The sequence below is a fragment of the Arachis ipaensis genome, chromosome B6, assembly GCF_059453495.1.
Source record: "Arachis ipaensis isolate K30076 ecotype BB chromosome B6, ASM5945349v1, whole genome shotgun sequence".
Classification (NCBI taxonomy): domain Eukaryota; kingdom Viridiplantae; phylum Streptophyta; class Magnoliopsida; order Fabales; family Fabaceae; genus Arachis; species Arachis ipaensis.
In genome coordinates, this window is record NC_142441.1 from 111,778,947 (window position 1) to 111,797,750 (window position 18,804).

Here is an 18,804-nt window from a genome sequence, read left to right on the forward strand (position 1 = left end):
CTCGCCATCATCATCATCTCAGCATGACCATTGGGTTGCTTGATTATTATTCTGTGCCATCGATAGTTCCTTCTCACTACCAACCTCGTTGGCGCCAAATCTGCATCTTTTCTCCAAACACGTTGTTTCCTTATAACCACTATATTTTCTAATTGCTACTTTACGTTGCTGATAGCTCCTTCTCGTTGTCATCCTCATTGTCGCTAGAAAGAGGAGAAGGGTCGCCCCGATTCCAACTATGAGTCTAATCTCCACTACGATGACACCACAACCATCAACAACAACTATACCTCCATAATTATAACTATAACTGCAACAGTTCTGTACTTTTTATTTTAATTTGAATCTGAATTTAATGGAAGTGTAAAGAGCAAGGAAATGTTCAGGAGAGTAAAACAAGAGATTTTTCTTTTGTTGAGTTGGGAAAGAGGTTGTTGCTTTTTGAGTTTATTTTGGGTGGTGCAGTTAATGGCTCTTTGATGATTTTGAAAGAGATTTAATTTTTTGATGGGACTAGTAGTACCATAGTCTGGCTTGATGATTCAATTATATTATTGTGAAAATTGATTTTGAAAGCTTATCGTCATTTCTTTATGATAGATGCAACTCTAGATTCGATTGCTGGAGAGTGCGGCCGCCGAAAGTCAGGTTACGGCGGTGTCGAGAAAAACACTTTTCCAATTCTTCTTAGGGTTTATCATTCTTCTATACTTCTTCAATTAATAAGATTTGATTTACAATTTTGGATGTTGTTATGCTATCGGTGGAAGTGGTGGGTTTTCTTTTGTTCCAGAGAGTGAAAGATCACTATTTTTGGTTAATTTAATTTGGTGGTGATGTTAATAAAGGTAGAATGATTCTTTTTGTTGTGTTGTATTATTTTAATGTTGTTGTTGTTGGTGATATTGATAGTGAAGGCGGTGATGGAAGAGGGTTTCAAAAATTTAGAATTTTAAAAATAGAGCGGTGGTTTTAATTACTGTTGTTTCAAGAGGTTAGTTGAAGATAATGATAAAGGCAATTTAGGAATTCAACATACTTTTTTAATAAAGTTAAAAAAATTTAACAAATGAGTATTTTTGACAAAAAATTAATCTTTCATGGGCATAAGATTAGTTTAATAATTTTGTGGTTAGTTTTGTCATCGCTCAAATCTTTTATAGTAAGAAATGACTATTTATTTTTTTTATATTTTAGATATTTCTTCTTTTTTAGTTTTGAATTTTTTTTAATAATTTTAGATGTTTCTTACTTAGTTTTTGGATATTCTTTTTTCAATATTTTTTTGGATATTTCGTTTTATTAGGTTTTAGAATTTTTAAAATGATTTTGGATATCTCTTTTTTGTTAAGTTTGGATGTTTCTTTTTGGTATATTTCGAATATTTTTTTATTAAGACTTTTTATAATAATTTGTAAAATAATTATTTTAGAATTTTTAAAATGAATTTTGGAGTTTTTAAAATGATTTTAAAAATTTTGAAATGATTTTGAATTTTTTAAAATAAATTTGAGAATTTTTAAATGGTTATAGATTTTTTTTTTAGAGTTTGAATGTTTCTTTTCATTAAGTTTTACATGTAATAATAATATGAATTTATGTTCTCTATAAAAAGAAAATTAAAAAAGAAAATAGTTAACTTTGCTGACTAAAGAAAATAGTTAATTGATTGTAATTGACTACACTCCTAATTAATTATTCAACGAGATTATTTTTTTTATATGAAACAAAACATGTTTTTGTTATGAACGCGATATTCGTGCTGTAGCGTTTTACAAAGCGTTCAAAGTAATACTGTGCTCTATTCAACATAAATTTTAAAACATCAAACTTTTGTAACCTATTTTAAAATATCGCATTGTTGAAACACATGATTATTTTTATTATATTGGAGAAATTTTTTGCAAATATCGAGCAATAATTTACATAGAGGAATGCAACATACCTATAATCATATTTTATTTAAACACTTTTAAGTAATGAGACCATAACACATATTATTTGTTTAATTTTTTTAAGGTAATAGATGCATTTCATTTAAATAAAGAAAAAAAATACAAGTGTGTAAAATCGGACAGTCAAAAATAAAAGAGGGAAGACATTCCCAAATCACAAATTGAAACTCAAATAGAAAAGAGTGACAAGTGAGCGAGAACTTAGGGCACAGAAACCTTTTGCAAAAATTCTTCAATTGAGTAATCAGCTACCTTCTAAATTTCTTCTGGTGTCAAAACCTTGCCTACAAAAATCCATTTGTTGCGGCTAGTCCATATTCTCCAGGTTAAGCACGCTATCGAGCTTCGCCGTTTCCTTCGGTGACTATCGTCATTTGTTCGGTCAAATATCATCTTCTATCATTTACAAAACAGGTTATTGTCATCTTTCTCGTTCAGATCAGCTACTGGGATTTGAACTAGGTTCTAAACCTGTCTTGAGTGAATACATGTAAGTATACAATGGTTGACTATTTTTTCTTGTTGGTTACACCGTGGGCATGTACTAATTATGGTTGGAATCTTTGCATTTAATTTTTTTCGAACAAGGAGGCCTCCGTGCAAAGCTTTTCACAACAGAACCTTCATCTTCACTGGGCACTTAAGGTCCCAGAGTGCTTACTAAATTCGCTTATTTCAAAAATGTGCTGGCAACATTTCAATTGGGACATGGAAGAAATGGAACCCCATCTCATATCCTGATTTCACAATGTAAGTCCCTTTTCTCTCCTTAATCCATTTGATTCTGTCTTCTCCTGAATGAATCTGAGTTGTATGACATCATGTGCAATTTATGGCTGAAAATTGTTGTTAATTAGTTCAATATTCCAATTCCCAAATTTTGTGATGAGTTGAGCTACCCAAATCAAATTGAGGTTAATTTGTTAATCTTGCATATGTGATAGCAACTCCTGATTTTCAACCCAATGATCTTCCCAAATTTTGACTATAGATCGTCTTCCAACTTGTTGTATAACACTTTTTTTCTAAAATTTTTCAACCTTCTAGTAAACTTCTCCAAGCCTATGATGGATTGTGCCCTGTGTCAGCTTTTAGGAAGGAAGTGTGTCTGAAGTACTTACTCTTAAACACCTTTGTAACCATTGATTGGGATCTAGTGACTAAATATTATCCTTGTTTGCCAAGCATAGCCAAGTTAATTAAAAGTCTTGAGATCCTTGAACCCCAATCTTCCGTGTCCTTTTGGTCGGCATAAAGTGTCCTACTTTATCCATTGCATCTTTTTCTCCCCTGCTTTTGTCCCTACCAAAAAAAATGTCAACAAATTCTAAATCTTGTCCATAAAAATCTCAGGAAGTTTGAAACACTCAAAAGTATAGATTAGGAGTCCCGAACTAATTGATTTAATTAAAATTTCTTGACCACTAACTAATAGCAAAGCTCTCTTTCATTGCTACAGTTTTTTGCTAACTTTTTTTTGACAAATTTAAATGTTAATTTTTTTTTATTTTTGACAGTAATCAACAAACCTAGATATTTGTCTTAGACACTCACATTGAGGACCTAAAGAATATTCACAAGTGTCTTCTTTCTTAGAATTCACAAAGATTGAACGAAACCATTCTTCTTTGTCATCATAAACCCTATCTCCCAAGTCAAACCAACATTACATTTGAAATGAAAGAAAGGAGAAGCAGTGAGCATTAAGTAAGTAAGTACCTGGTGTAGAAATTGGTGGAGAGGTTAATGAATGTTTGAAGGCCAAGTTTCTGAAACAGATTGGTTTCGTCGATGGCGAAAGCGTTGTCCGTTGCCACTCCGCTCCATCCGCCGCTTTCTGTCGCAGTTACTTTTATTCTCTCGGTATTCTTTACACACTTTTATTCGGTATTATTCCCTCGGTATTCTTTACACACTTTTATTCGGTATCGGAGTAGGCACCTTAGTTTATGGATTCAACGTTGGAGACCACTTTAATAAAGACACAAAAAATATCTTTTTTTAAAGATGTGTACACGTGTCATATTATAATTGGACATTTTTATTAAACCAATTAATAATTTATTTTTTAATAAATCAGAACAAAATCGATTTATTATAGCAACAATAATAAACCCAATTATCTGCATTATAATTATTAAATTCGATTTGATCCGATCGATTTATACAATTTGAACCAAATTATGTTTAAATTTTTTGATAAAAAAATAAATATATCCTTGACTTTTTATTTTGTAAATATTTAAATTTCTAATAATTTAAAAAGAGAGACGAACATCTTATAACCTATAAGAGTGGCATGACAAGCTCTCAAATCGACTTCTTCTTGTTGAGGAGAGTCGACCGGAAATTTTGCATTAACTGTAAAATTATCCCGAGAGAGAGTTTGACAACACAACATAGGGTGCTCGTCATGGATTTTCGCGTTGAGCAAAAGTTGAGAAAAAGACATCATACGAAGAACCCAAGGACGAGGTGGTGGCGGATGAAAGGTGAGGAACAAAGAAGCTTCCTAAGACGGGTAGGAGAAGAGGCAAAGTGGGATGGGAATGGAAGCGCGGAAGAGATGTGGAGAAAGATGGCAGAAGTTATTAGAAGAACAGCAAAAGAAAGTTTTGGTGAATCTAAAGGAATAGGACCAAGAGACAAGGAGTCCTGGTGGTGGAATGCGAGTATACAAGAAAAGATAAAGATAAAAAGGAAATGCTTTAAAGAGTGGTCTTTATGCCGCAATGCAGATAACTGGGAAAAATATAAGGCGGCTAAGAAAGAGACAAAAGTGGCTGTAAGTGAAGCAAGAACAAGAGCATATGAGGGTCTCTACCAGTCTTTGGGCACGAAAGAAGGAGAAAAAAGTATATATAGAATCGCAAAGAGCCGGGAAAGAAGAACGAGAGATTTGGATCAGGTTAAGTGCATAAAGGATAAGGATGGAGAGGTGTTGGCTCAAGAGGAGAAGATTAATGAAAGGTGGAAGAGCTACTTCTACGAGTTATTTAATGAGGGACAGAAGACTCTTCCGAGCCTTGGTCAATTATGCACAAGGGAAGAAGATCAAAACTTTGACTACTATCGAAGAATTCGAGACTTCGAGGTAAAAGAGGCTCTAAAACAGATGAAAAATGGCAGGGCAGTAGGACCTGATAATATCCCGATTGAGGTTTGGAAGGGTCTTGGAGAAAAAGGTATCAACTGGTTAACCAAGATTTTTAATGAGATTTTAAGGTCAAAGAAGATGTCTGATGCGTGGAGAAAGAGCACCTTGGTACCTATCTACAAGAATAAGGGGGATATACAAAGTTGCGGAAACTATAGAGGGATTAAGCTTATGAGTCATACTATGAAGTTATGGGAAAGGGTGATAGAACGGAGGTTGAGAAAAGAGACACAAGTAACAGAGAACCAATTTGGATTTATGCCAGGCAGATCTACCACTGAAGCGATATACCTATTAAGAAGGATGATGGAGAGGTATCGTAGTAATAAAAGGGATCTACATATGGTGTTTATTGATTTGGAAAAAGCGTATGATAGGGTACCAAGGGAGGTCTTATGGAAGGTTTTAGAAAAGAGGAGAGTAAGGATCGCATATATTCGGGCAATTAAAGACATGTATGATGGGGCCACAACTAATGTGAAGACTCAAGGTGGTGTGACAGAGGAATTCCCTATTGGTATAGGATTACACCAGGGATCATCCTTAAGTCCATACCTTTTCACATTAGTTTTGGAAGTACTCACAGAGCACATCCAAGAGCCTGTGCCATGGTGCATGCTTTTTGCCGATGATATCGTCCTTATGGGAGAGTCAAGGGAAGACCTAAACAAGAAGTTGGAGTTATGGAGAGAAGCTCTAGAAGTGTATGGTCTGCGCATAAGTCGTAGCAAGACGGAATATATGGAATGTAAGTTCAGTTTGAGAAGGGAAAACCCCAATATAGAGGTGAAGATTGGAGAAAACATCCTACGAAAAGTTAAAAGTTTTGAGTATCTTGGGTGCATCATACAGAATAATGGAGAGATTGAACAGGATGTAAATCATAGGATCCAAGCAGGTTGGTCAAAATGGTGGAGTGCATCTGGTTTTATATGCGACAAAAAAGTGCCTTTAAAACTTAAAGGTAAATTCTATCGCACCGCTATAAGACCGGCTATGCTGTATGGTACGGAGTGTTGGGCGGCTAAAGGGGAGCACGAACATAAGCTGAGTGTAGCAGAGATGAAGATGTTGAGATGGATGAGTGGTCATACGCGATTGGATAAAATAAGGAATGAAGATATAAGGGACAGAATTGGAGTAGCACCCATTGTGGAAAAGATGATTGAATCGCGTCTCAGGTGGTTTGGACATGTGAGAAGAAGACCGATAGAACATCCATTCAGAAGGGTGGATGAGATGGAAGATGGACAAAGGGCGAAAGGTAGAGGAAGACCTTAGAAGACCATCCATGAGGTGGTCAAACGAGATCTACATGTAAATGGTCTCTCTATAGACATGATACATGACAGAGCACAATGGCGTCGTTTGATTCATGTAGCCGACCCCACTTAGTGGAACAAGGCTTTGTTGTTGTTGTTGTTGTCTAATAATTTAAAAATAAACTTAGATCCCTAAAAAAAAATTCTAACCCTAATCCCTCGTCCCTGCCTAAACCCAAATACAAGCACAATCTCTCACTAATCTATCAAGCTGACCCGAAAATTAAACAAATCTACCCCCTAGCCTCTTCTTCCTCTCCCTTTTCTCACCAAAGCTCGAGCTCTCATCTCTTTGCTCACTGACTCAATCTCAAGCTCTCTCCCTCTCTCGTCTCTAGTCAAGCACTCAAGGTCCGTGTCGCTCTCCGCGTCATCAATCGTCACCGTCTCGGACTCAGTCGCGCTCGGACGCCTTCCCTGAGCTCGTCGTCGCTGGCAGAAGAAGCAGCTGGCAGGAGTTACTAGAGCTCGTGTAAAGGGTGCAAGGTTTTGCTTATCTCAGAGGTGAGGCAAGTGCTGAACCAAATGGATGTAAGGCCAAAACTAGTTGTCCCTCTGGAACTCTTGAATGAGAAGGACGCAAGGACATTGTTCAATAAAATAGCAAGAATAGGTGACAAAAGCACTACATTTGGAGAATTGCCAGCTCATATTGTCGAAAAATGTGATGGATTACCTATGTCGTTAGTTACAACTGCAAAGGTCTTGAAAGGCCGAAGTCGGTTGGTTTGGCAGGATACTTATCAGAAGTTTGAAATGCAGACAATGGCAGGAACACCTGAGCATTCTACACGGGTGATTTACAACCTATTAGAAAATGAGGAGCTTAGGATAACCTTTTTGCTTTGCGCTTGTATGGATAACGATGCATTAGTTTCAAATCTAGTGAAAGCATGCATTGGATTGGGTTTTCTTCGTGGGATCTACAAAATGAGGGACACCAGAACCAGAGTGTAAGTGATCCTTATGAAGCTCAGAGAGTCAGGGTTGTTGTTCGACAGCTATTCGGGTGACCATTACACGATGCAAAATCTTGGTTTTAGTAGTTTTTGAAGGGCTACGGGTAAGAGTTTCATTTTATTTACTTGCTCATGATGTGTTTGATGAAATGGCTGAACTACATGTGCATATGTGCTTTGCAAATTAGTTTATTGTGTGAAGTATTGTTTTAGTGAGCTCATGGTTGCTGCTTAAACTAATGGTTCCTTACTCTTATCATTCCCTGATCTCTTGATCTCTAGTTTTGTTGTTTGAATATGTTCATGGGTTTTTTCAATGTAATTGAATAAGTGGATTGAAGGTTGATTCCTTTTTTACCTATTTGGGTAATTTTTATAAGCTAGGTGACATGTTATATTTATATTTGAGATTTCCATAGTTTGATACATTTTCCATGCTATGTCACGCTCATTGTACTACTCTTCATGGTTTTAAATTTTAGTGTGTCAATGTTGTTATGCACTTGAGACATTTCATTTTGTTATGCATTAATGTGCGTTTATGTATAATTTCAGACTTAGTAGTGTATTCTTCATATTTATCACCACTAATAATTAATTTGCAATTGAGAATGTTAATGACCTGTTTGCAATCAAGACATTGGTTTCTCCTTTCATTGTGTGTGGCATGGCTTTTAGTTATTCCTTTCATTTTTGTTTAAACGAATTTGTGTGTTTAATTTTCTATCTGCCATTAGATAACTAAAGAATGATTGTTTTGAAGTGGTATGTGCTGAGAACATTCATGTCATTGAAATACATTATGGCAAACGTGGTGGATAGAAACCATGGTCATATTGTAGCAACCTCCTCCACGGCGGAGCACTCCATTAAACAGTCACTTGAGTGCGGCTGGTCCTACAATGCAAAAGCAGCTGCTGTTGTTGGGGAGGTATTGGCCATGCGGCTCAAAGCTGAGAGACTTAAGGATGGACAAGGAAGAGGAATTCATGTCAATGTAACTAAGGAAATAGAGTAGTAGGGATTTAAGATCCAACCCAAGGTTTGGGCTATTGTTAATGCCCTTAAAAACAATGGTGTTAAACTCAGATGAAGATGATGGTAATGATTCTTCTCCTAGCTATTTATAAAATGTCTTTTGTATATCTATAAAATATCTTAGAATGTTTTTGTATTCCAGTGATAATATAGGAATGCAGTGATTCTTGTACTAAGAACATCTTTGCAATATACAAATACACCTATGTTCTATTATTATATTGATAGTAAATGTAAATCAGAATAACGTGTACTAGATGCTGTCATTTTTGTCACTTAGTTCTGTATTTTGGGCTACCACTTTCATTTGGCATGCATATACTGTAGTAGCTGCATCACCCACAGAAAGTTTATGTCCAAACAAAAATAGGTAATGATACCTACAAAGAAAAAAAAAATATATATATATAGAGAGAGAGAGAGAGAGAGAGAATCCAAAACGGCCCCTGACAATAACATCAAAAGACAACGAGGCCCCTAGGAAAAAAACCCTATCCGGCCCCTATTTTTTAACTCTGTTAGACAAGTTAACCCTTTCGTTAATAATTTGTCTCTAGAGCTGATTAACCATGCCTACGTGGCACGTTAAGTTAATGATGTGTCAGTTAAATGCCAACCTGGATGGGTAGGTTAATGGGCCATCCAACCCGGCCCCTAACAATTCCATTAAAAATAAACAAGTTTCATATGTGATGACACAGAACTCCTCTTTCCAAAATTCGTTGAAGACGCTTGACTTGGAAGAATACGTTGGTCCTAACGAAGCTATTGACGGCGTTTTGACAGCGCCTGACGGAGGAACTGTCTGTTGAGAGGTAAGTTTCGTTACTCACTCTCTCTGCCATTGCATGTGTATTATCAAGTTGAAGATGGTTTTATTCACACTCTCTGCCATTGAACATGCTTTGAAATCTATGATTTGGAGTATTGTTTATATTCAAATTTTGCATGAAGAATTGAATTAGAAAATGGCTTAAGATTCAATAACAACAAATATGTTCTGTATATTTTGACCGAAAAGCTTATGTATTTACAAAAGAAAATCGTTTAGTGCTCCTGCTCCCTCTGAGTTTTCAATGGATTCGCTTGTGTTGTCAACTGGTGTAGGCTACAATTAATGTGATTGGAGGCTGCTAAAAATTGTGTGCTTTGGGTTGGGATCCTGAATTTGTGTGCCGCTAACACTTGGTAGATCCTTAAATTGACCATCAATATTTAACATATACGTGTACTGACCATGTTATGATTCAAAGCCGCAAGGTTTAATCATTAATTATTAAGATATGGCCTTTAATGCACACTAAAAATTTACTAATTTAGTAAAGCAAATTTACTAATTTACTAATGTAGTTTACTGCACATTGCATTGTCTTGTTTAGTGAATAATCTACATTAAAATTTATCTATTTATGTATTAAAATTTGATAAATTGATATATAATCTACATGAAAATTTGATATATCAATCATTAAAATTACTAAATAATCTACATTACCTTTAAATATATCTATCTATTACTTATTGTTATTGTTGCTGAATTTGTCTTTTATTGGTGCTGCAGATGTTTAATTTTGTAGTACCCGTGTTTTACCATGGTGGGAGACTTGAGAAGGATAGTAATGGGGTGTTGAAGTATTTGGATGGAAAGGTACATAAATTTCCTCCAATGGATGGCAGCTCACAGGTAATTCATGTATACTATGCTATTTGATTTATTAAAATTGTAAATCTCAAGTTTATCTGCTATGTCATTATGGTATTTGATTTATTAAAATTGTATGTAGGGCTTTCATGCAAGCATGCAGTTGCTGCAATTTTAGATTGAAAAATATGGGATACAAATTGGAAGACTTTGTCGATAAGTCACTGACAATGGATGCTGTTCGAGCAGCATACTCCTATATGATCCAACCAGTAAACAGTGAGGAATATTGGATCCCCATAGATTGTCAAGGAATCCTCCCTCCCCCAATCGTATGTCTAGCTGGCCGGCCAAAACTTAGGAGAATGAAAGCTCCTATCGAAATGGTGATTGGCAATAAAGTTAGAAAATCGCACCAAGTAACTTGTAGTAAGTGTGGAGAGAAAGGTCATTATCACAAGACTTGCAAAGGTGCACCTAAGGATCCAAATTGGCAGTCAAAGACTAAAAAGACAAAGGAAAGCAAGACTCAATCAGGAACTTCCATTGGAGCAGCAACAAACAAGCTAGGACAACAACATGATCCAATGGTTGCATTTGCTATTTTGTGTATTCTATTTTTTTAATTATGTTAATTCTGCTAGGTCTGTTATGTGTTGTTGATTGCAAATTGCTGAATCTATATGTTATATTTGCATCATCATTTCCAGGCAAAGGCAAAAAAGAATAAGAAAAAGATGCCAAAACTGAAAGTCTCGCCCAATGTAGATTTTGGTGAAGAGATTGATTTATCTCAATCTGCACCTCCTAATGATGGACCTGTGAGTATAGGATTGTATTTGGTGACTTTTGTCTTGCTCATTTTATGTGCTGAAATGGTTCTTCTATCTTGTGCAGGCTACACAGCAAATTTCCGAACCTCCTGTTGGGTTTCGAATGAAGCAAACCATTGTGAGGCCGCCAATACTACCCACTCAAAACCATTTAGAGCCACTTGGACCAGCTACCTCAGGGGCATCCGGCAGCTTGTTTACCTTCATGCCAACACCTGGTTTTAGGCCTCCAATTAACACTTGAGGAGATTCATTAATGGATTAAAAGCACCAAGTGAAGACTCATGTATTTTGTTGGTCTATAAGTGAAGAGTCATATGTATCTTATGAACTCAATTAATTATCTTTTGGTTCCTTAATAGTTGTAAATGAATTCGCTGGTATATAAGTTAGGCAACTGGCAATTTAGACATATTATTTTGCTATTGCACAGCACAAACAATCATACTTTGGTGCTAAGTTTATTATAATAGATTATGGAACTATTTTGGATTGTGTTTATAGCTCCATCTTTATTATCATATAGCACGTATGAAAATCATATTGTACATATTTTTTTTTAATTTGATGAAACATATATTTAGCTTACAATTATTGTATACCCAGATTTTTATATCTTCATCCATCAAAATGTGATTACACATTTGTAATATAATCTAATTTCTTTCAATACAATATGATACTAATTATACCCAAAATTATAAGCCTAAAACATCTGAAGTAATATCTACCACCTTGAGATCCAATTTCGTTTTGATTTTTCAAATTTAATTCCATCTCTAACTCCTTCATTCTATGTTCTACCTCCTTCAATCTCCTTTCCATTAAAATAGCATTGTTACAAGTAATATCCTCATCCATATTTTCGTGAACTAATACATCTAGTCACTTGAAATACTTACAATGTGGGATGGGTGCCTGGAAATAAAAAATTTTGATTGTAAAAAAAACCTAAATTACATAAATTTTTTAAATTTAAGAAATATACAAAAAAATAATACTTACATTGTAATTAGGGCATCCCAAGAAGAACCTATCCGGATTAAGTTCTGTGCAAGATTGGAAGAGAATTGCATAGGACCCACAGTGACATTTTGGAAATATGAATTTCTTCTTTCTTGGCTGCCCAACTCTTCCAGAAGAAAATGTGTAGCACTTACTCTCTTCGCCAACATTATAACCACGCAGGTTGCGACTCCTAGTTTCCGAAGAATGATCTTCATGGCTCATGGTGGTAGACAGTTAGGCTTCTACATAAGAAGGAATGAGGAAGAGACATTTAGGGTTCATCATGTTCTGTGAAGTGCAGATAAAACACGAAATTATATTTTCAAAAAAATTGTCAGGAACCAGGTTGGGTGATTCATTAATATGCCAATCCAAGCTGGCACTTAACGGACACATCACCATCTTAACTTGCCACATATTCACGTTCCGTTAACCCCAAAAACAGATTATTGACGTAGGGCTAATTTGTCTCGTAAAAAAAATTTTAAGGGCCAGAAAGTGGTTTTTTTTTTCTAGGGGCCTCGTTGTCTTTCGCAAAAATTGTCAGGGGCCAGATCGGATTCATATATATCGTAATAGGTCCATCATACAAAGTTTTAGTGTTTACACTTTACAGTGCTTATCCTGCAGTCACTGACTGGAATAAAAAGATGTAGCAATCTGTCCTACAGACTTAGGATTTTAGTTGCTTGTTACTAGTAGTTATGGATTGAATTAGACCTTTTTAATTTTCTTTGAAATAGAAACTATCTTTATATCTTGCACTTATTTCTTTTGGACTATTTAGATATATGTGGATCTTTCTATTTATAATGATTTATATATATCTGTTTTTAGACTATTTAAATATATATTGAATTTTCTATTCATAATGATTTATATTGTACTAAGGTGAAAAAGTCATGCCTTCTATCGACTCTTCAAAGCTTAAATATGATTGCTCCAATTGATTAAACAATAACAACACATACACACACCTCTTTCGACTATGAGGAACTTTGTTTACACAAAGAACTTTCACACATTAAAACTTGAAGGCATCCCAATTTTCAGGCTTCAAAATAAATCAGTTGCACATAGATGTTCAAACTTTGCCTTTTGTGAGTGATTGTTGAATTTTATCAATGTTTTACATTTAATTGTATGTTTTGCTCACTACAAGAGGCATAAAAGCTAGCTATATAACAGCCAAGCACTCCTGTCTCCTCTGATGTACAAATTTCTGTTCCCATCAGCAAGCCAGGGGTGTTTTAGTTAGCATAAGAGTTACAAGCATTGCTCAAAAAATAATGTGCAATTGAATGGTTCATTATAAAATATCAAACAAGGAATGCATTTTTTGTATGAGTTTTTTTCGCATGTTTCCTAGTTCCTGTAATGAGGATACAACTTCATAAGCTTTTTCTTAGATGTTAAGTTTTTATTTATGAAAATTTACAAGAGATTTAGCAGATTAAGAGTTGAACATATCCGCATTTTTTACGACTAATATATGTTGCAATTTGCAGCAACATTTCAGACTCAGTGAGTATATAAATAAGCATTAGCTGACCCAAAGCCTTAACCATGTCAGAATATGCAAGGATTTAGTTACTACACGACAAAAGACCCCTCATAAGTTAACCCATGCTATAATCCACAAGTGAAATCGTCTTTTTTAAATCGTACTAGGACTTGATACTGAACTTCTGGTCAATGATTATTGAAGGCAAGTTCCTGTGGATCGACAGCAGTTGCCTTCTACGAGTTGCAATCATAGAAAAAATGAATGACATGTTAATGATGGAACATCCAATCCATTTAAACAATAAAGTGCTGATATGAATTTTCATCAACCATAAACAACAGTTGCATAATGTGGATCGACAGCAGTTGTCTTTCCCCATTGAGTTCTTCCAGAAGTAAATTGCAAGACGAGGTTCCCATGCTATTAGCCGCAGTTGCATGCAACTTACCTAGTAATTCTTGTATTATATGAAACTTGGCCTGCATAGAAGCATAAAATGTTAGGAGATTCAAGATTTAGATGAAGAAAAGCAATTAAACTCACATTGTAAATCTTATATAGCACTCTCTTGTGAATCATATCCATGTTTCGAATTATGGACCTTTCTGTCATAACCATAAGAGACAAGACGATTCATTACTACCTTTTCTTAGTTATATATCCTAAAAAGACTGAAACACAAGAAATAAAGTCAATACTCAATAGTAACCAAGTCTGAAAAATACGTGTCCCCAACGGTAATTATCTCCATTTTGTATTCGTATTTCATTCTGCATTATTAATGAAACACCCCATATAAATGTCCATTCTTCTTAATTTTACTATGCCATGCATCAATACCTCAAGAAGAAATATATAAACTCAAAAAGTATTCCTCAGGAATAGAGTCACTATACAAAAAATGGTAATTGTCAAACTTAATTATACTAATCTTTTTGGTAACTGTAACTTGCAGGGGTTCTGAAAATAATGATAGGATATTAAAATATCTACATGAAAAATGAATTACATAGCAGATATACCTCTAGTTCATGGATGATAGCAGCTGTGCGCCGACCTGCCTTTGAGAGACCTCTCAGGTCGCTAAAAATATGATCTCCAACATATATCACCTATGGAAAAAAGTGAATTTTGGCTTTCTGGAAGCTAAATGTAAAATAATCTTCAAATTTATTCTATAAAATCTGATTGTGAACAAAAAGGCTAGTAAATAAAAATTACTACACAGCACAGCATATCAACCATCAAATGAGTTATACCTCTGGGCCTTCCATTTTAAATGGGACTCGCTAAAAAACTTGTAAATGCTGACACACTTTTTTTACGTGTCATATGTTGCTCCACAATTGACATAATATACAAAGAGAAATTCTAAGGTGCTGCCAGCATAAGAATAAGTGTGTTTGATTTACATTTTTTTCCTAATAAAATAAAAGTGAGGGGGAGGAATTTGACTTTGTGAAGCACTTTTGCTAAAAGTAACTTAAGAAAAGAAAGAAGCCAAATTCTTACTTTTCTTAGGAAGACTTAAAAAACAAATGAACTCTAAGATGGTCTTGTGTCTACAATTTAACATCTCAATTATTTAGATCAAAAGTAAAATAATAGAGAAAACTGAAAACAGCAATAGCACATTCAATGAGGAGTAATGCTACACAAATAGCAAAAGTCAAAAAACAGCCCACAAAACAAAAGGAGGATGGTTAAAGAGAATAAAGTTAAAGGAAGGGATTTGCTACTAAAATATTAGTAGCATACAGAGTATCTAGGCAAAATTTTCTGGTTCATACGTTGCTCACTTTTAAGAATTACTCCTCAACATCATTTCCTAACTGCAGATCGAAATGGAAAATAAGCTTTATATTTCAGAATGCATATGTTTAATGGTTATTTCCAGATTCAATTGGATGAATGTAATTAATGGGAAACAAAGAAAAGGTAAACGGGACACCCTAGAAAGCGGCCACTCTAATATGATACCAGGGATTTTTTATTTTTTTTAATTTTATCTTAAAGTGAGTTCTTATACTCAACAACAACAAAGCCTTAGGGGTCAGAGTTCTTATACTCAATGGGGAAAAATCAGAGACATCTAAGAATTTTGCTAACTAGTGTTCTTAAGAATTTTGAAATAAAAATCTTTGAATTATTCAATACATTTCAAGGACTAAGGTATTAGAATGAGGACGGCATCAATTTTTGAAATATACACTGCAGCTTCATCAAAATAGTGGAGTTGCTTTGAATCAGAATCTATCCCTAACCCCCAAAATAAAACGACAAGCCCCAACTAAAGGATCTCTAGAAATAACCACAACAAGCCACCTTAAAGCAGAAATTGATAAATTAAAATAAAGTCATGGAGAGGAACTGCAACATACCAAGAGGAATTGTGGCCAGAGGGGGGCATAGACCACTGCGAGTAGAACGAAAGCGTGGGACTGACTGCGACACAGTGATGAGACAAGGAGCGAGGAAGACCAATCCCGATACCTGCTGCGTCTGCCGCCAGCGACGACGAGGGCAAGAAAACCACGCGAGACCGTGAGAGAGACCCGATCCGAGAGAGCGACGCCGAGCTTGATGGCGACACCAGAGACAGTGAGAGATACCGGAGCTGAGAGAGGGTGGGAGTTTGGATACGACAGCAGTTACAGGGATCAGAGCTCGAGGGAGGAGCTCGAGGTTCAATATAGTAAGGTTGAGGGAGGAGTTTGAGAGTTTAGGATTGCAAAACCATGGCGTTTTGTGGAAGTGAAAAAACCCAAAAAGAAAAATCATGGTTCAGTTTCTAGTCATGTAAATTAGTGGGTTTGACCGGATCTGATAATAATTAAGTTTATTATTATTATAAAAAAATTGAGTTTATTTTGGTTAGTTAAAAAAAATCGATTCATTAAAATGTTTAATAATATAATAATATATAAGCGTCTTTATAAAAAGATATTTTATGCATTTTTATGGAAGTTTTAAATATTTATTAGACGATTGTATTGCATTTGGGTAATTGGAGTTGCATAATTTGAATAGTCCGTACGCATTGTTTTCGGGCAGAGACCAGAAGATAAAAGAAATTAAACTTATAAGAAAAATACGAGTAATCTTACAAAAAAATCTTTATTTTTTCTAGAGAGCAAATTATCAATTATGCCCCCAAATTTGTAAAACGCTGACAATAATAACCCTAATATTTGTTAACGATAATTATATCTTCGAAAATTTTAAAAACGCAACAAATCTGCCCAACCGTAAAAAGAGCCCTTCTCCATTAAACGGAGCTTGGTGATGTGGCAGACGGAATTCCAACGTGGCATCCGTTAAGGGCTTCAATCACGTTTCTCCTTTATATGGAGATGAGGGAGAACGTTTTCCCCAATTCACGAGAAAGATAAATCCTAAATACCACATGTCATTGGCCTACAAAAAATTAACTCTAAGTACCACATGTCACGTTACTATAAACAGTATTGATTGATATATGTACTAACCTGCATGTTTTAATTGTGAATAATTGCATGTTTTAACTAACAAAAATATACAATAAATATACTAACCTGCATGTTCGTCACCATTGTTCTGTGGGGTAGGTTGTGCTCTACCAAATGGTTGGGGCCTTCCATGATTCTTCCTGTGTTTTCTTCTCCGGCCATCAGCTTTTTCAGGATGAGATTGCCCCTCTTCGCCTTCAACATGTGTCTCATAGTTGTCTCCTAAATTGGGTTTTTCGTTTTCAACTGTTGCAGCTTGATTTTGAATAGGTACGTTATCAATAGCTACGTCATCTTTCTCTGATCATCCCCCCCTTTACTCAACATTGATTCACCCTCCTGTTGCTGTTGCTCCTCGTACTGTGGGAGATCATTTTGATGATTTTCTGATTTTCTGAAGGAGCTCCCTATAATTCTATATCATTTGGTCCTCCATGTTCCTCATGCTCTGGGAGATCCTGGTCATGATTTTGCTGATCTTCTGAAGGAGGTCCCTCAACTTCATCAACTAAATCTGAATCGGCTTCAACAAGATGCTCAAAATATAAGTGGACCCTGTTTTCATTCTTCAGTGCAACATCACACAACTTAACCACATCGGCATCCCTTCTCAGCACCCGTAACCCATTAGCTAAATCCATTCCTGCCTCTAACCAATACACTTCATTATACCTAGTATAACCTAAATCCAGAAACAAACCTTCAACAAGGAACAGATTACATGTATCAACATGCACCCTGTCGATGATACTCACTAAACCACTGTTATACCTCACCACACCATCCGCATCCTTCTCTAACCAACCCCGATAGTGATATACAAACGTGATATGAGTTGCCATCTAACAAAAATCATTAAATAAGTTACAATCAGATAAATCAACACATCAAGACACCCATTATCGAACTGCCATTTTAAAAAAAAAAAAATTCACGTCATCACCAACAATATGCAAACTCCAACGAACTGATAACAAGAAGAACGGAAACATAAAATGCTTACCGAAACCTTCATTGTTCAATGGAGATTTTTTCACTGAGTATCAATGCCAAACATGAGATTGCATGTGATGTTAACAATTTCAAGAGGCGAATACAGAGACACACGAGACGAAGAGAAATAGAGACCAACACTAAGAAATTCTTCAGTTTTTCACGTCCTAAATAGTCATAATTAAATAGATTGTTTCATTTAAGGTTAGTCTCGTCATTTACTTGGAATTGAACAATTAGGATTTCATGAATTAGGGATAAAAGAAAAATGGAATTAAAGCCCTTAACGAATACTACGTAGAAATTTTGTCTGCCACATCATCAAATTCTGTTTAACAAAAAAAAAAAAAAACTCTCTTTACGATTGAACAGATTTATTACATTTTTAAAATTTTTAAAAATATAATTATCGTTAATAAATATTAAAATTATTATTATCAGTGTTTTACAAATTCACAAATATAATTGATAATTTACTCTTTTCTAGAAGTAATCTTAATATAAATAAGGAGTAGAATAAATTTTCCATAAGCTTGTACGCACTTGTGTGTATGTGGTCATTTTTACTGACAAATAGATTCGATGAATTCTATAATATTTTTATTTTAATATTTAAGTTGTGTAATTTTTTATTTTTAATAAAAAATTAAATATACTTGGGAGTGCACCCATAATTTCGTTCAGAAGTTTTGTCTGCTTTCTTCCGCCACTTGATTCCTTTTTCATCGTTATCATTCATATCAATTTCATATAAAGCTAGTGCAAATTACATGCCCTTTATCTAACATTAGATAATATTATTGGAAAATTTTCAACTGTTCTTAGATCAATTATTGATTTTAATTAATATATATTATATATGTTTTTAATATATAATTAAATTATTAAAATATTAATATTTT

The 18,804-nt window shown here is 34.9% G+C and overlaps 1 protein-coding gene, 1 long non-coding RNA gene and 1 pseudogene across 2 annotated transcripts; 1 reads left to right on the forward strand and 2 right to left on the reverse strand.

The window, feature by feature from the left end:
* The first annotated feature begins 6,959 nt into the window (after window positions 1-6,959).
* LOC148562321 (uncharacterized) lies at window positions 6,960-7,391 on the forward strand. Its single transcript, XM_088490858.1, has one exon. It carries the CDS (start codon window positions 6,960-6,962, stop codon window positions 7,389-7,391), a length of 432 nt encoding a protein of 143 aa, XP_088346984.1.
* A 6,100-nt stretch (window positions 7,392-13,491) lies between these two features.
* LOC107604699 (uncharacterized) lies at window positions 13,492-16,124 on the reverse strand. The gene is made up of 3 exons (XR_001612354.3): window positions 15,803-16,124; window positions 14,444-14,533; window positions 13,492-13,900 (listed from the first exon to the last, which is right to left on the reverse strand). It is a non-coding gene; the product is annotated as an uncharacterized LOC107604699 (long non-coding RNA).
* An 846-nt stretch (window positions 16,125-16,970) lies between these two features.
* Window positions 16,971-17,924, reverse strand: LOC148562322 (uncharacterized; annotated as a pseudogene).
* Window positions 17,925-18,804: the final 880 nt, after the last annotated feature.